This window comes from Rhincodon typus, chromosome 31 (genome assembly GCF_021869965.1).
Source record: "Rhincodon typus isolate 14 chromosome 31, sRhiTyp1.1, whole genome shotgun sequence".
Lineage (NCBI taxonomy): Eukaryota > Metazoa > Chordata > Chondrichthyes > Orectolobiformes > Rhincodontidae > Rhincodon > Rhincodon typus.
The window spans coordinates 17,880,418-17,903,480 of NC_063362.1; the positions used below are offsets into that span (position 1 = coordinate 17,880,418).

The window sequence follows — 23,063 nt, forward strand, 5'->3', positions numbered from 1 at the left end:
TCACTGACCAGTGACCCCTGGATTAGAGAGGAGGGATATCAGCCAGAGATCCTGCTCCTGATCAGCGACCCCCCGATCACAATGTGTGCTGTTCAGATTCAGCAGTGATGCCTCTCATGGTCAGCTAGCCCACTGATGCTCACTATCTGGGATCTGATGTTCTTCTTCTGGAGGTACCTGAATCTCAACATTTTAGCATCTTCAGGGCAAGGGGAAAGTAAGATTATGTCTCCTAGACTTGAGCAACTTATTGTTTATCCCTCCTCTCTCTCTTTCTCCAGGAAATGGACAAAATGGACCAGCTGCAGAGTAAGCTTCACACGTACAGCATGTTCGGGCTACCCAAGCTGCCAGCACAACTACGGTTCGACCAGGACTCCTGGGAAGAGGAAGAGACCAGCTTGTACCTTGAATGTTCATGGCAGGAAATCATTGAGGCTCCTGAGGTAAATCTGTCACTGGATCAGGCAAGACTGGAGCTAGGCCCCTTGGGATACTGGCAGAGTGAATGTGAAATCAAACCTCAAAGGTCTTTAACACTGAGAGTTATCCCTTACACTTTACAAATGTACCTCCCACAAGCCCCCTTGGATCTGTCCTCCCAGTGACCATTCTTCCTGTGTGACCCCAGTGAGTGTCAACAGGACATTTGACTGGGAAACCATCGCACAGTAACATCTGATTCTGGTCTCGCCTATGCGTGTACATATGCCATCTAGTCGAGGTCACTGGATGGTACCTGGGAAAGGGCCTCTTGACCAGTACAAGGTACTGAGGCCAGATTTTAAATGATATCTGCAAAGTTTGTACCAGCAACATGTGAATGAATCCTGTCACAATGGTCTGTCCACTCAGTTTAACAACTTCTAAAGGTAAAATTAATTATGGCGAACTGCTTAAAAATGTTCTTTGAATGTGCATTTACTAATTTGTTTAGTAATTATCATGATTCACTGGATTTCTGTGATATAAATATTTCACTAACAAAATTATATTTTCTACTATCTTTGCCTTAATGTGATTTTTTTTGTGCATTTGTTAGATTTTTCTGGCCTTTGATTCAAAGCTTGTTGTGGCGAGGTCTTGTTACAAAATAGTGTTTCACTCCTGTTTTTGACAGAGTCCATTCTGTTTAAGAAAAGCCACTTCCTGCTAGGTTTGTACTGTCAGATTCAAGCCTCTCCAGAGATCAATTGGATTTGAGTTAATTACAGATTAAAATCGCTTCCTCTTTAAACTTTATCGCAATGTTCAGCATCATTCGCAACTTCTCAGATACTGAAGTTTGGGCTGACAAGTGGCAAGTAACATTCACACCACACAGATGCCAGGCAATGCCCATCTCCAATAAGAGATAATCTGATCACCTCCCCTTGACATTCAATGGTGTTACCATCACTGATTTCCACCCCCCACCCCATTAACATCCTTGGGGTTACCATGGCCCAGAAACTCAACTGGACTCACCACATTAACATGGTGGCTATTAGAACAAGCTAAGACTACTGTAGTGAGTAACTCACCTCCTTACTTCCCAAAGTCTGTCCACTATCTACAAGCCAAAAGTCAGGAGTGAGATAGAATACTCCTGGTCAAGTACAGCTCCAACAACACTCAAGAAGCTTGACACCGTCCAGGGCAAAGCAGCTCACCTGATCAGCACCACATCCGCAAGCATCCACCACCGACACTCAGTAGCAGCAGTGTGTACTATTTCCAACATGCACTGCAGAAATTCACCAAAGACCCTCAGATAGCACCTTCCAAACCCACAATCAATTCCAACTAGAAGGACAAGGGCAGCTGGTACATGGGAACACCACCACCTGCAAGTTCCCCTCCAAGCCACTCACCATCCTGACTTGGAAATATATCGCCGTTCCTTCACTGTCACTGGGTCAAAATCCTGGAATTCCCTCCCTAATGGCATTGTGGGTCACCCCACAGCAGGAGGACTGCAGCCAATCAAGAAGGCAGCTCACCAGCACCTTCTCAAGGGCAACTAGGGATGGGCAAGAAATGCTGGCCCAGGCAGTAATGCCCACATCCCACGAATTAACAAAATAAAACATTTTGAATTTCTCCATTTTGTAATTCAGGTGGTGACTGACATGATGACTCAGCGACTCACTGACCTCGCTTTTCTTCCATCTGTTCCTAGGGGAAACAGATTAAGTGCAAAGCTTCAGTCTTCCAGATGACGTATTATCCTCATTTCCTTCAATATCCTGTTCCCCAGATTACATTAAAGACCTACCATGCAGTTAACTCTCCTTCCACTGACATTCTCACACTACCTCACCTCTCCCCTACTCCCTCCACCGCCCCAATTATTTCCTCCATTGCTCCCCCTTCCAATAGCTAGGATACAAATCCAATGGTCACCAATTCTCCCCTGGATGTAGCTCCCAAAGACATTGACTATCCTAAGAGTACAGTCCCTGAGAAATGTGGACTTACCTTAGGGTGCAGTCTCATAGACACTGACTCTAACTGGGGTATAGGTCCCATAGACACTGACTCTCACTGGGATAAGGTCCCATAGACACTGACTCTCACTGGGGTATAGGTCCCATAGACACTGACTCTCACTGGGGTATAGGTCCCACACACATTGAGTTTCAGTGGGATATATAGGTCCCATACACACTGACTCTCACTGGGGTATAGGTCCCATAGACACTGACTCTCACTGGGGTATAGGTCCCACACACATTGAGTTTCAGTGGGATATGGGTCCCATACACACTGACTCTCCCTGGGCACTGGCTCTCCCTAGAGTACAGTTGGTTAGATGTTGACTCTCCTGGAAGTCTAGGTTCCCTGGGCATTATCCATGGGTGCGCGTGTATAGTGGGAACCAAACGTTCAGTCAGTTATCACTCAGTTATCCAATTTGCTGACACAACAGAAACTCACCCTGGGAAGAAACCTTTCATCTGCACCATGTGTGGGAAAGAACTTGCACATTCATCTACCCTGCTGACACATTAAAGAGGTCACAGTGAGAGGAGAGCTTTGAAGTACCCACTGATACCTCAACATATGCAACCCGTTGATTTTCCATCATGAGGGCATGGATAATTCAAACTCAGGAGTCGTGGCCAATTCTGCCAGGCGCACTCTCTCCTTAATTCAGAGGCTCTCAGCCCAAGTTGTTCACCTGCCTTTTCTCTGCCATATCAGCCCCTTGCTTGCTGTTTATGGAGGGACACAGGGTGTGGGACCATACAGCGAGAGACAGAAGAGGAATCAGGTTCATAAAAACATAAAATTCTGGCAATACTTGAGTACGTCAGGCAGCACCCGTGAAGAGAGAAATAAAGTTTGTATTTCAGATCAATGACTGTTCACCAGAACTGGTAAAGAATCATAGAATCCCTACAGTGTGAAAACAGGCCCTTTGGCCCAACAAGTCCACACCAACCCTCAGAGCATCCCACCCAGACCCATCCCCCTATAACCCAACTAATCTACACATCCCTGAACACTATGGACAATTTAGCATGGCCAATCCACCTAACCTGCACAGCTTTGGACTATGGGAGGAAACCAGAACACCCAGAGGAAACCCACGCAGACACAGGGAGAATATGCAAACTCCACACAGACAGTTGTCCGAGGGTGGAATCAAACTTGGGCCCCTGGCACTGTCGTGCTAACCACTGAGCCACCGTGCTGCCCTAAGGGTTGAGATATCTTATGCTTCAAACAAGGGAAAGGGAATGAAGAGAAAGGAAAGTGTGTAATAAAGTGGAGGGAAGTGCAAGTTTGACCAGGAAGAGAATTGAGGGTTACAGGAAAAATGCAGAAAAAGTGGACATGAGCAATATCAGGTTAGCCATGATCCTATTGAATGGTGGAATCAAGTGGCGGAATGGCCTACTTCCCTTCCTATTTCTTATGGTCTCATGGTAATTAGGTGACAAAAGAGCTGATTGTGAAAAGCAAAAGTGGGTGAGACAAGAAATAAAAGATGGGTCCAGAGGAAGTGGAAATGGCAACAGCAAAGTCATTACCAGGAAATGTTATCTGAGATGATGAACACAGTGATTACAGTCTGAAATTAATGAATTCAGTGTTGAGTTCAAAAGGGAGTAAAGTGAATTCATAAATGAGAGTTGTTCCTCAAGAAAGGATATGGGAGCGTGGGTATTTGGACAAAATGGGACTAAAGAAATGGACAAGTCCAGGTATGATGGGGAGAGTGGGTTTACAAGGTTATTTATCAGGGGACCTCGGGAATTGTGGTGGTATTTATAGGGACATGTCCAGTTATGTTGTGTTATTTTGTCAGGGATCCTGAGTTTGAGAGTGATGTGTCGGGGAGAGCCGGGGTATGTGGAGGGAGACCAACTGGGCAGCAGTATTGATGGATGGAGCCTGATTATAGAGGTATTTAGGGGATTTTAATAGAAGGAGCCTGATTATGAGGTTGGTATTAATGGGAGCAGACTAGGAAAACTGATGTCCTGCATTGATACCTTCTGTAACCAAGCTCCCTCCACACCCAAATAAACCTCTCATACCCAAGCTCCTCCGAGTAACATCCCCATGTGCCAGGAAAATGCAGGTAGCTAGCAGTCATGGGGGATATTTAGAAAAGGGAGCTTAGGTTGCTTGGGCACTGTGATTTCACCACCTTCCTGTGTTTCCTTCTCTCGAACAGAAACTGACTCGGAAGCAATGCCATCAACAGGAGGCCCTCTGGGAGCTGCTGAACACAGAGGTTGCCTACATGAAGAAGCTGCGTGTTATCACGGATGTGAGTGTCTGTCCTGCCCTCCCATTGGCACACGGGTAGAGTACCCCAGGGGTCTGTGGGTAATGATGTGAAACTGCCTGATTCTGTAAAATTACTGTTGTCAGCCATTACTCAGCCTCTTGTCCATATTCTCCCATTGTAAATGGTATGGGGTTGTGCTTATGTTCCTAACTGGACAGATCATCTCTTCGTGATCTATCCATCTACCTCATACCACAAAAAGCACATCATCAATGGTCTGTTTGGGTGAAACTCCCAATTCAATCAAAAGCTCGTCTTTTTCAATTTTTTAATGTATTATTTCAATGGAAGTGGTTGTCATTGCAAAGCCAGTACTTGTTGCCTGTACCTTAATATCCCTTCAGCAGAGGGTCTTACGAGACTATGTCAGAGGGCAGTTAAGAATCATCAACGTTTCTTTGGGTCTAGAGTCGCATGATAGCAGAGAAACTCAGGTCATATTTACTCCTGAAGGTGCTGACTCTCCCTGGGGTACAGCTCCCCCTCCCCTCCTGAAGGTGCTGACTCTCCCTGGGGTACAGCTCTCCCTCCTCTCCCAAAGGTGCTGATTCTCCCTGGTGTACAGCTCCCCCTCTCCTCCTGAAGGTGCTGACTCTCCCTGGGATTCACTAATTTCCCATTCACCAGTCCATCAATATGAATGATTTTTGCATGAGGTTACCTGTGAGCTCAGTGCTGGCCTGAACTGGATGTCATTGCTTGGACAGTGCATGTTTCTCACTTTGAGTGTCCTCACTTCTAGCTCTTCCTGTGCTGCCTGATAAATCTGCAAGAATCGGGTCTGCTGACCGAGGTGAGGCTGACTTCTTTCACGTTGATCAAACCAAAAAGTTCATCACTTTTGTTGATAGTGAGCAATGTATATGGAGCAAGATCAACTTCCCAGGATCCAACATTTCCTGGAAATGTAGCTAAACCCTGGTATTGCCTATACTCTGGCCCCGGTTATTGCCAGTATTCCATCCCTAGATATTGTGTGTACATAGGTGTTTATGTTTGCCTGTGTACAAGGTCTGGTTATTATCATTGCATAGCCCTAATGTTTGCTTGTATATAGGCTTTGGTGTTTGTCTGTATACTAATGCTGGCATGTGCCAGTACACTGGGCCTGATGTTTGCTTGTTCATAGGCTCTGATGTTTGACTCTATTGATCCTGGTGTTGGCCTGTACACTGACCCTTGGTGTTTGCCTGTACATCGACCTTGGTGTTTGCCTGTTCACTTGTTGGTGGTTACCTGTACTCTGGCCCTGGTTATCGTCTGTATGCAGACTCTAGTGATTGTCTGTACACAGATGTGAGCATTTGATCATTGAAGGTGAAATACTGAGGACTAACTTTACCCATGGTGCCATGCAGGTGGAGCCGAAGAAACTGTTCTGTAACGTGCAGGAGATTATCCAACTGCACCAGAAGCTGTGGCAAGAGGTGATGACTCCAATGTTGCAAGCATCCAGGGAAAGCAAAGCATTACTCAACCCCATCTTTTTGCACAAGGGATTCAAGACAGTAAGTCACATGTGACATACAGGCTGAGGGCAGATGGTAGGGCTGGGCTGGTGCAGTTAGATGTGTTCAATACTCATCAGGAGCTGATGTTACATCTGCTGGATTATGGTGAGCAATAAGGTGCAGTTTACCGTGTGCCTCTCAAAGTGTCTCGATGCTGGTGGGACAAGCCATTGCTAAGCTACTGTGTACCTACAATTCTACATCCCACCATCTGAGACAGGCACAAGCTACAGCAATACACCATCTGTTGGTGTGACAGTATTTGCTGCCTGGCCTTCTTGCTGTCAACATGGACAATGCAGTGCTGTAGGTGAAGGCCAATAATGAGGGTTCTGTAGAGAAGGAGGACAGTGGGATTGAAGAGAAATGGGAAAACCCATTACTCATGGAACCACGGTGACCTTCCATGTGCAAAAGCCCAGAAGCTGCGCATTTTAATCAACTCTAAATTTCTCTCTGAGATTAGTCTCAACATCAAAACTAGGCCCCAGTTAGCCAAACCTAATGGGAATCTCCTTGTTTAGTTATAAGTTGCACAAATAGCGCACATTGTTAGCTCTCACATGCTAGACAACCTCTGTATTAATTATTTGTTTTTTTCCCTTCACTCTTCACAGTTTGGTGTGCACTTTAAGCCTTATATCCAATACTGCATGGAGGAGGAGAGCTGCATGGAGTACATGAGAAACCTTCTCCGTGACAACGAACTCTTCAGGGTCTATATAACGGTCAGTGTCATCCAGCAACCTCTCCCTACTCCAAGTGATAGGATAGGGAGCGGACGGGGAGGGTTTCACAGATTTGCTGTCGAGACTACAGAAAGAGGTAGTATCCAGAGACAGACAGGTTAACAGAGTAGCACTGAGAGAGAGGCTGTGTGCTCCCCCTGTCTAATTACTTTTGTGTTCATTTGCAGTGGGCAGAGACTCATAAACAGTGTAACCGCCTCAAGCTCAGTGACATGTTGGTAAAACCTCATCAACGACTCACCAAGTACCCGCTGCTTCTCAAGTCTATCCTCAAAAAAACCGACGATTCTCACGCCAGGGATGTCATCGTTTGCATGGTACGTACACCTTGTGGTCACAGTCACTGGCACCCAGTTGATCCCACTCATGCTGTTGGCCACAGTCAGCCACACAGTCACACTCATTCACTCATGATCGTTATCACATGATGTACACGCTTCATTCTATTGGTTTCACTCATGGTGTCATTTTTGCTCACACTGTTTGTCGGATCCATGCTCTAGGTCATGCTCTGCCTATCAGTCATGCTTACCATTGCCCTCCAGTACTCACTCCTTTGATCATTGTCTCGCTCTGTCATGCCTTCACCCATGGTCACATTGCCAATCATAGTCCTGCTGTGGTACATGGATACTAGCTTGGATCCAGTCTTGTCTCTATAGATGTTAATTCTTATCTATCCATGGTAGCTGGTATTTGACTTGGTCGAACACCCTGAGCCCATCCAATGGCTCTGAGGCCTGTGATTCATTTGGGCTGTCTCTTTGGACCTTAACTCAAATCATTCTTTCATCTCCAGGTCAGTTCCGTTGAGAATTTTATCGCGCATGTGAATTCCCGAATGCATCAACGGCAGGAGCAACAGAAACTGGCAGAGATTATCAATCGTATTGATTCTTATGAGGTGGTGGACGGGAGCTCAGATGAAGTGGAGAAGGTAAGCGAGGCAGTTGGCAGGAAATTGAAGCACAGAGAGGTGAGAGAGAGAGTGATGAAAACAGGGGGACATAGAGAAATACTGAGGCACGAGAGAGAATGAGCCATGGGGAGGTGAAACCTTTATATATTTCATGAAGCAAGTTACCCTTCCCTTATGCCAAGGTTAAAGGTCAGAGTAAACCATCCTTTCCCATAACTTAGTACAGGACTAAGTCTGGTTTATCATTAAAAAGTCAGAATAGGAGCAGATCTCAAGCTTCAACCAGCCTTGTCAGAGTCCTATTCTGTTGCCTCCTTATATTCTTTCTTCAGCTTACAGTGAAAAACATACAATGATAATTTTGTAATTCACAATTTCCCTAGTATTAAAATGGCTGAATACAGGCCCCATTGATCCCCTTAGCTATCTCTAGTATTGAAAGGATACTTTACTGATTTTTTAATTGGTACTTGGGAATTGGGCTTCACTTGTTTGGCTGGCGTTTATTGCCCACTCCTTGTTGTCTTTGGGGAAGTTAGTGGTGAGCTGTCCTCTTGAATCACTGCAATCCTTGGAGTGTATGGACTCACACAATGCTGTTAGGAAGCAGTTCCAAGATTTTGATCCAGACTTAATAAAGTCACGGTGATTTAGTTTGAAGCCAGGATGGGTTGTGATTTGGTGAGGAATTTGCAGGTGATAGTGTTCCCCTGTATCTCCTACCCTTGTCCTTCTGATATTACAGGTTATGGGCTTGGAAGGCACAGTCAATGGAGCATTGGTGAGGTGCTGCAGTGCATCTTGTAGGTGTTACACACTGCAAGACTGTGCATTGCTGAGAAAGATGGGATGGCAGTCAAGTCAGCTGCTCTGCCCTGGATGGTACCAAGCTTCTTGAGTGTTGTTGGAACAGCACTCATCCAGACCAGTGGAGAGTATTCCACCACTCTCTTGACTTGTGCCTCATAGGTGGACAGACATTGGGGAAAAAGGGACAGAGTTATGTGCTGCAGAATCTTGAGCTCCACTTTGTAGCCACAGTACATTTATGATTGGTCTAGTTCAGTGTCTGGTTAATGGTAACCCCCAAGATGTTGATAGTGGGGGAATTCAGCAATTGTAGCGCCATCATGGAGCGATGGTTGGCGTTTCTCTTGGTGGAGATGGTCATTGACTGGCAGAGTTCAGGGGCATGGTGTTCCGCGATCAGTACAAGGATCTGTATTGTTCACCATTTGCATAAATGATTTAGACTTGGGAGTTGAAAGTCCAATATCAACATTACAGAATCATACAAAAGTTGGGCAATTCTGAGAACTAGAACAATACACAAGGTGATAGGTGCAGCTATTGCCAAATGAATTTGAATGTTAGATAAGTGTGAGGGAGTTCAGTTCGGTAGATAGCATCAGGAGGCCACTTACTTCTTGAAAAGACTAAGTATCTAAATAGGGTAGTGAAGCAGATAAATTCAGAGATACAGATGCACAAACCAGACCTCAAAATTCGTGGGGATGGCATGCACACCCACCTCCAGAATCCCCAAATTATACAGACGATCTGCTCACAGAGTGACCAGTCAGAGAATAGTCATCCTCATAATTAGAATAGAAGAAAATGGTGTAGAGCTGCTCACATAAGTTAATAATGAGCCTGTCAGCACCAAAGGTGGGAGACAACCAGCCTGTGATTAGAGGAACAAGGTGAGTGGCAGTACAGACAAAACAGGGGCCAGAATAGGAAGCAAGGCTGTCAGACAGGGGAGCAAGGCCAAAGGCTGGGGAGTCTGGCCTGGGACCTGTGGGTTCAAAGAGGCTGCAAAGTCGATAGAGGAGAGCTGCAGAGGGGGAAATGATTGGGGAACAGAGCTGTGGATGAGGAAGGGGACAGGTAGAAGTGCTGTGGAGTGGGGAAAAGGCACTGCACAAGGGTAGGGGTAAAGTGCTGCGATGTGAGGGCAAGGTCGAAGAGTTGCAAAATGAAAAAAGGAAGAAGCAGCATAGGAGGGGTGACGGTTTATAAAGTCAGGAGAGGGGCTAGAAAGGGTATTGAGGGTTTGAAATGTGGTATGTGGGGCTGCAAATGATAGGAAGGTTCTGAAAGAGGAGTGATGGACTACAATAGGGAAAACCAATTTTAAAATTTCAATTCAGAAGTATTTAGCTAACTGGGTACAAGAAGACTGAGATAATGATTTCCTTGCAAATTGATGTGGAGTCTCCAGGTTAAAGTTGCAGAAGTTTAGGAGCTATTATATGGGAGAAAATGACTTAGATGTAATTGTGATGAACACTGTGTCAATTGTATAATTTAATGTTCATTAAATATATTCAATAAAGATTTGCATTCATGAATTAGCACATCTCAAAGTGATTTGCATTTTATGAATTATTTGAAGTGCAGTGACTGTTTGAGGGAAACATAACGGTTTAGCTACGATTCCATCAATCTGCAGATAGCATGTGTAGGCAATGGATTTTTGTGCATTACAGTGTGTCTGACTTTTTTTTCAAAAAAGCATTTATTGCTAACTTATGCCTGTTGTCTTTTGTTGATTTAAATACTGTAGTGTCTATGAGATTAGTGTCTTCTTTGAGTGTTTAGGCTTTATGTTTAAGGAGCAGTGATGATTGTTAGGGACATTGAGGAATACTTCTAATTCTGTTTTTCCAAGTGTCCAAATCACCCATATGTCAACACAAGTGCAGGGGCACTGTTACTAAATGACTGCATCTCCTCATGACAGAGTTAGACATTGAAAAAGGATCCCTGAAAATCAAAACGTAGCCCTCAAATCTCAAGAGAAGCCCTTGCAACAAATATATACAGTGAGTCCTTTTAATATCCATTAATCTACTGAAATATTAGGCACTTCTGAGAGAATATGATGACATTGCAGGATAGCCCAGAAATTCTGCTGTGAATGTGTGTAGACTGCCCAGGTTCTAATATATCATGCGAGCAGTGGTCACAAGTCCGTCAGAGTCTTTGTCATCTTTGTCAGTAAAGCAGCCAGGTTCTAACAGGGCTTTTTGCTGCGTTAGGTTCTGAAGGAGTTCTGTCACTTGGACCTGATGGCTCCGATGCTCGGGACTTCACCTGACGATACTCGGCAACTGCTGCTCGAGGGAAGCCTGAGAATGAAAGAAGGAAAAGACAGTAAGGTGAGCCAACACTTGAGAGAATCTGAGGGGATAAGAGTATTGGAGGGACTTGGGTGAGTCTATGGTCAAAGTGCTTGGCCACAAATTGTCCTTTCAACCATCTCCCCTTGGTTGCTGTGTCTAGTGTTTATTGTCTGAATGCTGAATTGCTGGCTGCTCTCAGTGTTCACTGCGTACGAGAAGTTCCACAGCAGTGCTTTGTTTTTTTGGTCTCTGGGTTTCTCAACGTTCAGTCACTGGGTTTCTCAATGTCCAATTTCTCTCAGTCTCTGGGTTTCTTGGTTCAGTTTTCAGTCTCTGGGTTTCTTGGTTCAGTTTCTCGGTCTCTGGGCTTCTCACTGTCCTATATTTTGGTTCTCTACATTTATCAATGTCCAATTTCTTGGACTCTGGGTTTGTTGGTCTAATTTCTCAGCCCTCGGTTTCTCGGTCCAGTTTCTCGATCTCTGGGTTTCACAGTCTCCGGGTTTTCCGGGTCCAGTTTCTCAGTCTCTGGGTTTTTTGGTCCAGTTTCTCAGTCTCTGGGTTTCTCAGTCCAATTTCTCAGTGTCTGGGTTTCTCACTGTCCTGTATTTTTGTCTCTGCGTTTATCAATGTCTGGTCTCTCAGTCTGTGGGATTCTAGTAAACAGTCTCCAGGTTTCTGAATTTCTTAGCATCCACACTTCTCATGCATTTGGTCCCTTGGTGTCTCTGCCTGAACGCTGTTGGGTGGGATCATTCCCTACATTTACTCCACAAACACTTTCTGTTACAGATGGATGTTTACTGTTTCCTCTTCACGGATATTTTCCTTATCACCAAACCAGTGAAGAAGATAGAGAAGACCAAAGTAATCCGTCAACCATTGTTAGTGGATAAAATAATCTGCAGGGAACTGAGAGATCCCGGTGAGTTTCACCAAAACTCAGAGTATTCCATCGTAGTCCTTTCTTGTACCTTGTAGATCCAGGGAAAGCTTTGGGAAGTCACGGAGGAATTGTTTGCAAAATAATATCCAATATCCGACCTGCTCTTGCACTCACAGTATCGATGCAGCAGTTAAGTTTCTAGGCAGTGGGAGGCTGAACAATGCTGATGCCATTGAATGTTACAAGGTGGTGGATAGACTCTTTCTCCTTGGAGAGGTCAGTGTCTGACACTAGTGCAATGTGAATCTTACTTGTTACATATCAGCCCAAGTGTGAATGTTGTGCACATCTCAATGAATGTGGGCCTGGGCTGCTTCAGCAACCAAGGAATGGAGCTGAATATTTTGCTTGGCGTCAGAATCTATCCTAACATCTTCACTTACAAAGACACGTGTGTTTCAGGACATGTTTAGAGCATGTCAGTCTGTTTATGTGTTTAACATTTAACAATATCCATTCCTAGGCTCCTTCCTGCTGATTTACCTGAATGAGTTCCGCAGTGCAGTTGGTGCCTTTACCTTTCAGGCCAGTGTGACTGCGCAGTCCAGAGCATGGATTGAGGCCATATTCAACGCTCAGGTAATGTGCGACTGATGGGGAGGAGCTCTACCTGCAGGGGGCAGGGCCGGGGAGGCGGGGGGTGACGGGATTCAATTCCTGAGTATACATTGATGCAAATCAAACAGAGAGTGGGTCACCAGTATACTACAGCTATGTAGGAATCTCACAACTGCTCATTACCATATACACTTGTCCTGTGTATTGAAGTGTCAGTAAAGGCTAGTGAGCAGTTACATAGATTGACCTTTGACATTCACAAGGCTGAGTATTCGACATCTTAAAGTAACAACAAAACATTGAACAAATCTTGCACATGTGCCTGACCATCCATTTAAAGCATGCTGATCTAACACACCCCCATTTTATTGAACAAACTAGAACCTTCTGGAGAGATTACGGCACCTGGAGACTGCGCAGAGACAGAGTCAGCTGCCTAATGAAGAAGATGTGGAGAGTGGGATCTCATCAACCCAGTCACCATCTCTTCTACACACTTACACTGACGACATACTTGATTCAGAGAACGTGTAAGTATGGAAACTTATCTCAGCCCCCTTCCTCAGGTTGTTACTGAGATCGGCTCACTCTCAGGGGAGCTTACCCTTCAAGCTGTGTCTGACCTCAGTCTAATGGACAGTAATTACTATCACACTCCAGTATAGGAGGGTGTCATTTATGTCATCCCACTATCTCCTCACACCCCCCCACCGATTTCTCAAATGATTGCAGATTCTGATGCTCCCTTCAAGTCTCCATTTCTATGTAATTCCTGATCTCACTGTTGAAGTTACCTTTTTCCAATTTAAGCTTTAAAATTCGCCAATTTTTAGACTGTCAACAACAGAAATAGAACTTTCTTAATTAATTAAGTTGTATTCATGATCCTGCGAGTTATACATGTTTCCTGCCCTCTTTCTGTCTGTCTTATCTCTCTCTCCCTCTATCTTTGTTCATCTCTCTCTCTCTTGCTCTCTGATGCTCTTTCCCCCTCGTCCTTTTCTCCCATCCCTCTGTCTTTGATTCTCTCCCTTCCATCCACTTTTCTCTGATTCTCAATCTTCTCTTTTTCAGCAACTTTCTCTCTCTTTCTTAGCCTGTCTCTTTTATCCTTGTGCCTCTGTTTTCCCCATCACCCTCTCTCTTTTCCCATCACACTCTCTTTTCCCATCACTCTCTCTTTCCCCATTTCTCTCTCTCTTTCTTTCCCTGTCACTTTCTCTCTTTCTCCGTCACTCTTTTTTTCCCCAAGTTTCTCTCTCTCTCGCCCCATCCCTCTCTCTGTCTCGCCCCATCTCTCTTTCCCCATCTCTGTCTCTCTCCTTCCCCATCTCTTGCACTCTCTTTTCCCCATCTCTCTATCTCTCCATCTCTCTCTTTCCCTGTCTCTCTCTCTCTTTCCCTCGCTCTCTTTTTCCCCACCTCTCTCTCTTCCCCCATCTTTATCTTGTCCTGTCCCTCTCTCTGTATCTCGCTTGCCCCATTTTTCTCTCTCTCTCACACACGCCATTTCTCTCTTGCCCCATCCCTCTTTCTGTCTCTGTATCTCTCTTGCCCCATCTCTTTCTCACCCCATTTCTCTCTTGCCCCATCCCTCTTTCTGTCTCTGTATCTCTCTTGCCCCATTTTTCTCTCTCTCTCACACACCCCATTTCTCTCTTCCCCCATTCCTCTTTCTGTCTCTGTATATCTCTTGCCCCATATCTCTCTCACCCCGTTTTTCTCATGCCCCATCCCTCTTTCTGTCTCTTATTCCATCTCTCTCTGTCTCTCTCTTGCCCTGTCTCTTCCTTGTTTTATTCATCTATTTGTCTGTTGCTTGCAGTCATTCAGACCGTGTGCCAGAGAGAGTCGCGGTAATGATTGATGTGAATGAAGATCTCTCCTCGCCTGACACAGAAAGAGCCACCTCTCAGTCCGACGATGCCTCATTCCGGAGTACAGGTTCCTCCAGCCCCCCGAGCCACTGCGATGGGGTCACCCCCTCAGGCCTCTCGATTCCCAGCACCAGAAGCCAGCTGCTGAAGGCTGATGCCTCCCGCTCAGCCTCCGTGGACAGCGCGTATGGCACCTTGTCGCCGAGCTCCGTGCAAGAGTTTGAGCGGCAGCGGCAGGAGTCCGCGGATGACGATGATGATGGCGAGTTGACTCCCTGCCAGAGACCAGCCTCGCCGCCGGTTCACTGCCAGAGCCTGCAGCAGCCCCTGTCTCTCAAACTCAATAACCTCAAATCAAAGTCAGAGACCAACCTTCATCAGCTTGTTTCCCCAGAACCCTGCGTTTGGAGTCAGTCGCCCCTGAGTAAGAGCCTGACTAAACTCTGTGTGCCCACTGAAGGAGGACCAGTCCAGCTCCATGCAGTATCCAGTGAGACCATGCTCCCTGCTCCTTATTCTTCCACAACCACCAAAGTGATGGAGGTTCTCAAACGGGCAGAGGCTCAACAGCGGAGGACGGGCCCAGGCCCCAGCTCCCTCGGGATGGCTGTGGACACCAGTGACAGTGAGCTGTCTGAGGAGGGGGAGCTGAACTGTGTGGCACCCCCTGTAGATGCACCACGTTTGGAGCCAGGCTCCGAGCCCTGCGTGTTGTCACCCTCCGACACGGAGACTGAGCGTAACTCTCTGTCTGGTACAGACGAACAACTCGTGGACCCTCCCGGCCAGGCCGGTGGGCAGCTGAGCAACAGCAGTCTATCGGAACTTTCCAAACGGACAATGTCGGGCCCTCAGGCCAGGCAGCATCGCAAACTGACCCTGGCTGAACTGTACAGAATGCGGACCAGCCTGCTGCTAAACTCCACACTGACTGCATCGTACGTCGCTGTATGCTGAGGGGCTGAGGGGTGGAAGGAGTCTGGAGACGGAGTTTGAGTGGGAGTTTATAGCTGAGGAAGCAATGGGGGGAGAGGTGGAATGGGGGTGGTGGTGAGAAGGGGCTGGGAATGGGGTTAAAGGTAGCAAGAACTGAAGGGAGGTGGGGGCAATATCACTGAATTTCTTTTATTCCTGTGGCCACTCAGTAAGTCCTCTTTCCAAGTACTGTGTCTGCTCTCTAATGTCAGTGTTTGTAGGTATTAAACCCTGTAAACCAGACTAGTTCTTTCCAATCCCTGATCCATCAGTACATCCATCTCCCCTTAGGATTGGGAACACAGTTGGCCTCAGTGCCCCTGGGTCAGTCCAAAAGGCGTGAGTGGCCCAATGGATATCAATCCAGAGGTGGCTGCTGGAAAATGAGCAATGAGCACAGGGACATAAGTGGCTGTGGTGCCTTCAATGTCAAACAGTCTGTACAAACTGACTGTACGAGCACACGTACTTGGACTGCTGCTGTGTTAGGTGCTAGAGAGCAAAGCAATGGCAATCTTATCATTTTTAAATTTCAGCATTTCCTCGGTGATTTTATTTTAAATACATGTTCGTTCATAGGCTGTAGGTGTCACAGGCAAGTAATTGTTTCTGGTCTCTAATTTCCCTTCAGCTGATGGTGAGCCACCTTCTTGAACTGCTGAGTTCATGTGATATAAGCACACACCCCACCCCCGCCACCACACTGTGCTTTTAGGGAGCAAGTTCCAGGATTTTGACCCAGCGACACTGAAGGGCGGTAATATATATCCAGGTCAAGGTTGTGTGTGACTGGCAGGGAAACCTGCAGGTGCCAGTACTCCCATGTATCTGCCCTTGTCCTTCTGGGTGACAGAGGTCACAGATTCGAACTGATGTCTGATAAGGTACCACATATTGATAAGACCCCATGACATTTGGGGATTGGCTAACTATTAGAAGACAGAGTTGGATAAAAGAGATATTTTCAGGATGGCTAAAGGGTAGGTAATAGATTGCCACTAGCATCAGTGCTGGGACTGCAAGTATTATAATTAATATTCATGGCTTAGATGAAGAAAATAAACTTTGAGTTTGACACAAAAATCAGTGGGAGGGCAAGTAGTGAGGAAGACAGCAAAGGTCTAAAGAGGGACATAAACAGGTTAAGTGAATGGGCAAAAAGAGACTTGGCGTGGGGTAATACAGAATGGAAACAGGCCCTTCGGCCCAACTTGTCCAGATTGACCAGATTTCCTAAACTGAACTAGTCCCATTTGCCTGTGTTTGGCCCATATCCCTGTAAGCCTTTCATATTCATGTACCCATCCAGGTGTCTTTTAAATATTGTAATTGTAACCACCTCTACCACTTCCTCTGGCAGCTCATTCCATACTCGCACTACTCTCTGGGTGAAAAAGTTGCCCCTCAGGTCCCTTTTAAATCATTCCCCTCTGGGAAAATGTGAGGTTTCGCACTTTGGCAGGAAAAATAGAAGAGCTGAATATTTAAGTTAAAGAATGACTGCAGAAACCTGCAGCACAAAGGGATTCAGGGCCCTCATGCATGAATCACATAAAGTTTGCATACAGATTCAATAGGTAATTGGGGAGGCAGATTGAAAGTTTGACCTTTATTTCAAAGGGAACGGTATATAGAAGTCTGAAGACTTGCTAAGAATATGCAAGGTTCTAGTTACACCACATCTCAAATACTGTGAATAATTTTGGTCTCTTATGGAATTGGAGGCAGTCCAGAGAAGGTTCATTAGGTTGATCCCAGGGATTTTCTTATGAGGAGAAATTGATTAGGTTGGGCCTGTACTTATTGAAGTTTAGCAAAATGAGAGGTGACCTTATTGAAACAGAAGATTCTTGGGGTTTCTCGATAGAGTGGAAGCCAAGAGGCATTTCTTCTTGCGGGAGAGTCTGGGACCAGAGGGCATTATCTCAGAGTAAGGGATCACCTATTTAAGACAGAGATGAGATGGAATTCTTTTCTCTTAGAGGGTGATGAATCTGTGGAATTCTTTACCACAAAGGACTGTAGAAAATGGCTGAGATAGAAATGTATCTCTCAGTAAGGAAACCAGTATGGGGATAAGGCAGGTCAGTGGATGGTAGAACAGACATGATGGCTGAATGGTCTACCTCTGCGCCTATGTCTCTTGGTCTTATGGTCTTATTTGGGAAGTGTTGCTAAAGAAGGCTTGGTGAATTGCTGCAGTGCCTCTTGTAGATGGTACACATTGCAGAACTGTGCACTGACAGTGAAGATGGCAGATGGTGTACTGATCAAGCAGATTGCTTTTTCCCAAAAGTGCCAAGTTTCCATGAGTACTGTTGGAGCTGAACTCATCCAGGCAGTGGAAAGTATTCAGTCATATTCCTGACCTTGCCTTATGGATAGTGGACCAAAGCTTTGGACAGTCTGGAGATGAGTCACTCATTGCAGAATGCTGGTCCAGCTAAGCTTCTGGTCGATAGTTGACCTCTCAAATCTTGAAGATGAGGATTTACTGGAGGCCTGTTACCAGTGGTGTTCCGCAGGGACTGGTGCTGGGTCCACTTTTATTTGTTATTTATATCAATGATTTGGATGAGAAGTTAGGAGGCATGGTTAGGAAATTTGCGGATGACACCAAAATTGGTGGCATAGTTAACAGCGCAAAAGGTAATCTAGGATTACAATGGGATCTTGATCAATTGGGCCAGTGGGCTGAGGTGTGGCAAATGGAGTTTAATTTGGATAAATGTAAGGTATTGCATTTTAGTAAAGTGAACAAGGGCAGGACTTATACAGTTAATGCTAGGGGCATAGGTAATGTTTGGTTCTTTGAAAGTTGCATCATGAATAGACAGGGTGGTTAAGAAGGCATTTGGCACACTTGCCTTCGTTGCTGAGACCATTGAGTATAGGAGTTGCGACATCATGTTGAGGTGAGGCCACTTCTGGAGTACTGTGTGAAGTTCTGGTCATGCTGCTATAGGATGAATATTATTACATTGGAGAGGGTGCAGAAAAGATTTACATAGATGTTACCGGGACTGGAGGATTTGAGTTATGAGGAGAGGGTGGATAGGCTGGGACAGTTTTCACTGGAATGTAGGAGGTTGAGGGGTGACCTTATAGAGATTTATAAAATCATGAGGGGCATAGATAAGGTGAATAGCAAAGGTCTTTTCCCCAGGGTGGGGGAGTTCAAAGCTAGGAGGCATATTTTTACGGTGAGATGAAAAAGATCAGCTTTTTCACACAGAGGGTGGTTCTTATGTGGAATGAACTGCCAGAGGAAGTGGTAGATGCAGTTATAGTTAGGACATTTGAAAGACATTTCGACGAGTACATGAATAGGAAAGGTTCAGAGGGATATGGGCCATATGCAGGCAAAAGAGACAAGTTTAGTGTGAAACTTGGCCAGCATGGACGAGTTGGACCAAAGGGTCTGTTTCCGTGCTGTATGACTGCATGACACTGATATCAATGCCATTAAAGGTCATGTGCAGACGGTTAGATTCTTTCTCATTGGAGATCATAATCATCTGACACAAATCTTTCTGACATCGGCTGGAGAATATCATGAGCAGAGGCTAAATCGTGTGGCTGAGCAAGCACAGCAGCAAACATAGTAATAAGCAAACTAACCAGCAGGCCTCCCACTAAACACCCGCCTCCCTAAAGTGGTTTTCCCAACCTATGCCCAAGTTGTCTTTCTCCCTGCATGCACTGGTGTCTTTGCCCAAAAAGCTGTCTTTTCTCTTTTACCATACATTGAGCCTCACCCCTGCAGTATGTTAGCTCCCACCAATTTGCTCCTGTCGCCATCCCCATGCCTTGGATATCATTCTCCACTCCTGAGTATCTTTCACATGTCACTCTGGTTCATATTCCCCTGATATAAATCTCCTGCCCTATCACCCACTTACCCTGACATCTACTCCCATCACTCAGTGTCTACATCTTCCCCTGCAGAAATCTCCCCTCTTTTCTCTGCCCCTCCCCAACACAGACAGACAGACAGACAGACACACACACACACACACAAAAACACACACACTGACATACAAAAGTGCACACACACACACATACAGACAGACACCGACACACAAAAAAACACGCGTGCACACACACAGACACACACACACAAAAACACACACACATGCACATATACATACAGACAGACACCAACACACAAAAACACACGTGTGCACACACACAGACACATACAGAGACAGACACCGACATACATAAACACAAACAGACACAAATACACACATGTACACACACACAGACGCACAGAGACATACACACAGAGACAGACACCGACACACAAAAACACATAGACACACACACACAGACACACACACACACAGAGGCTCACAAACACAGACAGGCACGCACACAGACAGGCACATACAGACACACACACACAAAGACATGCACAAACAGGCGCAGATGCACACACACACACAAACAAAATATCTTGCTCCTCAGTTGTCTCCCCCTAGATGTGTCTCTGAACTCCATGATCTCCCTCCAACAGGTGTTTTCATCCAAACCCCCCAATCTCTTTTTCTCTTCTCCTGTATTGACATGGGGCTTCGGCCCTCCAGTCTTTTGCCCTGTCTCTCTGTCTCTCTCTCTCCCCCTCAGTGATATCCCCCTCCCCAGGTTTCAACGCCCCCTTCCCAGATGCTCTTTCCACCCCCTCCCCAGGTATCCCCCTGTCCCCACAGATGCCTCTCACACTCTGCCCTCCACCACCACCAGGTCCAAATGCCATCCCTTCTTCCCAGTGTGTCTTCCTCCCTGCAGGGGTCAATCCTGCCTTTTCCTCCCCCCCACACCCTCTTCCCGCCAGCCCCCTTTCCTGTTGTAAGTGCCTTCCATCCTGCTTATTCTTCTGAAGATTTTATGTTATAAGTTGGGACAGAAACATGTTATAAACTTACAGCACCAAAAGGGACAATGTGACCCATTGAGCCTCTGTTGATTTACTGAACTGTCTATGTAATTGGTCCTGTTCTACGGCTCTTTCCATATAACCCTGCAAATGTCTCATTTTTAAGTGTGTGATATTGAGATGTTCTAATTTATTCTGAACAATCTCTTTGCTCCATTAACAGGGAAGTGTAGCCTTGCATTGGGCATGAGCAATGGGGCTTGGCTGGAACTCAAATGGACGGAAAGGCATGGAACGTGAACTTTGACCTTCTGAGGCGCCACCATCATGATCCATGGAGCATTCCTGCACGTGCTCAGAAAGGAGCTGAGAGTTCTGTCAATGCTTGTGGACATGTTACAGAATCAGTGTGGAGAGCAGGCAATGAATGAACGTGGATGTAGAGCTATGGGAGTGAGGAATGTGTGTGTCAAGCTGATGACCTGTCCCAACATTCGCTCTTATGAGAATTAAAAATGCACCATAACATTTTAATGTATAAAACATCATCCAGCTACCAGCGGTATCTGGGCTGCCTGTTGTATGTGGCAAAGAAAAGAAACTGAAAGTTTGAGTCCTTTTTCTGTTTCCATCTCTTTCCTCTCCTTCTGTTGATCTCTCTAAGCTCCCTGTCCTCTCCAGCCTCCTTCTCTTCTCCCTGTCCTTACTCCTCATCTTCTTCCCTCTTGACTTTTCTCCCCTCTCCACTACTGTCTCCTGTCCTCTCTCCTCCACTCTGTTGTCCCCAAGGGTCTCTCCCTCATCCCACTCCTCACTTGCTTCCAGAGAAGCCACATGACTGAGTAAGGAATGGCACGGGCCAGCATGCGACTTTGTTAACTGTGAGTCTATTGGTCTGTCCACTGGTCATGGGGTTGGTAGAGACCAAGGAGCGAGCCAGTGTCCCCAGTCTAATGGAGAAAGAGATGCTGATGCAGCAGATTGAAACTGCACAGGGCATCATGTCAGGTACTACGTGGCTGGCTTCATTGTCAGTCTGTGGTGAGTTAGCTGATCTGAGCTGGGTGGCCTGAGGGTGGGCAAAATGTTAGGGGGCTGGTTTGCAATCATCAATGAGCCCCCCTCCCCCCAACCCCCCGGTGTTAGGCAATGGAAAATTCAGCCAGGGTTCATGAACCATCCAGTGGCATGTTCACACCTGTGTGGATTTGTACAGGGTCTCAATCACTGTCCGAGCCCACACAAGGAAACTTCTCCACACAGATTTCAAACTCTAAGTTATTCCAAGAATCTCCCACTGTCAGCTTCCCACTTGTGTACTGAGCCGCTCCCAGAATGAAAGCCCCCTCACCAAACTGTTAACTCCTGAACATGGTGAAGACAAAAAGGACTTGGATAGTGGAGAACATTTCCTCTTGTCGGTCTGCAGTTGCTGTTTGCTTCCCTTAAACCTGCAATATTGTTTTTTCCCCTTAATAATGTATAAAGTTTCATATTTATTAAGCTTTTGTGTTTATTTTATGTGTTTGTATACTAGCCATTGCATTTTGTGTTGAACTTTTTTCATCATCCTCAACACCAACCATTTTCACTGCCTCCTATTATAAAGTCTGTCACTACTGTCTAAATGTATCTTTCTCTGTCTCTCTCCGACTCCTTCTATTTCTCTCCCCTTTCCATATTTTTGTCTCTTTCTCTTCCAATCTCTGAGTTTCTCTTACACTTTCCCCTATCTCTGTAGCTGTTAATTGTTCAACATTTCCTTCTCTCGTTTCTCCTGATTGACTGTCGCAGTCTCTGTTACTCCTCTCTGTGTTTGTGTGTATGTTTTCTCCTGTCTGTTTATCTGCTGTCAGGCATTAACTTCGTCACTCTACCCATCCCCATCTCAGTCTTTCTCTCTATTCTTGTCTGTCAGTGTCTCTGCTTCTCTCAGTCTATCATTACCATGGTCTCTCTCCATTCTTTCTCTCTCTCTCTCTCTTTCTCTCTCTCTGTCACAGTCTCTGGTCTTTTTAGATATCTCTGTGGTTCTGCCTGTTCCTGTCTCCTCCCCCTCACCCACTGCCTGTTTCACAATCTCATTTGAATCTTAAAAAGCCATTTTTATCAGAAAACCAGTGTTCTGAGGATTGTGTTTGTGTGCCGAATTGACAAACGGCTTCACTTAGATTTTGAGAATCAGCTCAAGGCTGAAGCTGGAGCTCAGTACCATGGGGACTGGTATAGGAACCAGGAGGAGCGGCTGGGTGTGGATCTGCATTGGGGTGAGTTATCAAGGCTGATTAAGGAGCAGGAACTAGAGAAACAATTTTAAACATAGTTGAGGTTGCTGTTGGAGTCTTTGGTTTACGTGTAAAACTGGCAAAATAATTTTTATCACTTAGATTCATTTTTAATTTTTCCATTGAGTTTTACAAAGTGCAACTTTATCCCATTAATTGCTGGCTGGTAAGAGTCAGGCAGCAATGCACTCAAAGCTTGGTCGGGCTTTTTCTGTCCATTTTGCCTCCCTGAAGTCTGCAAATTTTGCAACAAGGTGCTCTGACAATGATTTATACACAACCATGTGAACCACTCATAAACACGGGAGGCTTTCTCAAAAGGTCGGTTCCTTAAACTTGTTGCCTTATTACTTTTACTTTTCAATGGGGTTTGGCTTGTGATTTAAGTGATTTAATGTTGATGTAAGGAATCAAATCAATGCAGTAATCACAGGTTTAAAATATGGAGAC

General features: G+C 45.6%; 2 protein-coding genes across 2 annotated transcripts in view; both read left to right on the plus strand.

Moving 5' to 3' along the window:
* The window catches only part of plekhg5a (pleckstrin homology domain containing, family G (with RhoGef domain) member 5a), an 84,091-nt gene extending 62,259 nt beyond the window's left edge, over positions 1-21,832 (plus strand). The window contains exons 6-18 of the mRNA XM_048614883.1: positions 282-446; positions 4,670-4,765; positions 5,529-5,579; positions 6,145-6,294; positions 6,915-7,025; positions 7,214-7,363; positions 7,846-7,983; positions 11,010-11,129; positions 11,886-12,018; positions 12,503-12,618; positions 12,979-13,127; positions 14,423-15,412; positions 20,552-21,832. Of these exons, the coding sequence (XP_048470840.1) occupies positions 282-446; positions 4,670-4,765; positions 5,529-5,579; positions 6,145-6,294; positions 6,915-7,025; positions 7,214-7,363; positions 7,846-7,983; positions 11,010-11,129; positions 11,886-12,018; positions 12,503-12,618; positions 12,979-13,127; positions 14,423-15,412; positions 20,552-20,561 (2,379 nt within the window). The 3' untranslated portion in view covers positions 20,562-21,832. The remainder of the gene's footprint in view (positions 1-281; positions 447-4,669; positions 4,766-5,528; positions 5,580-6,144; positions 6,295-6,914; positions 7,026-7,213; positions 7,364-7,845; positions 7,984-11,009; positions 11,130-11,885; positions 12,019-12,502; positions 12,619-12,978; positions 13,128-14,422; positions 15,413-20,551) is intronic.
* An 81-nt stretch (positions 21,833-21,913) lies between these two features.
* Positions 21,914-23,063, plus strand: part of LOC109921029 (tumor necrosis factor receptor superfamily member 25-like) — a 29,093-nt gene continuing 27,943 nt past the window's right edge. The window contains exon 1 of the mRNA XM_020521071.2: positions 21,914-22,595. Within this exon, the coding sequence (XP_020376660.1) occupies positions 22,542-22,595 (54 nt within the window). The 5' untranslated portion in view covers positions 21,914-22,541. The remainder of the gene's footprint in view (positions 22,596-23,063) is intronic.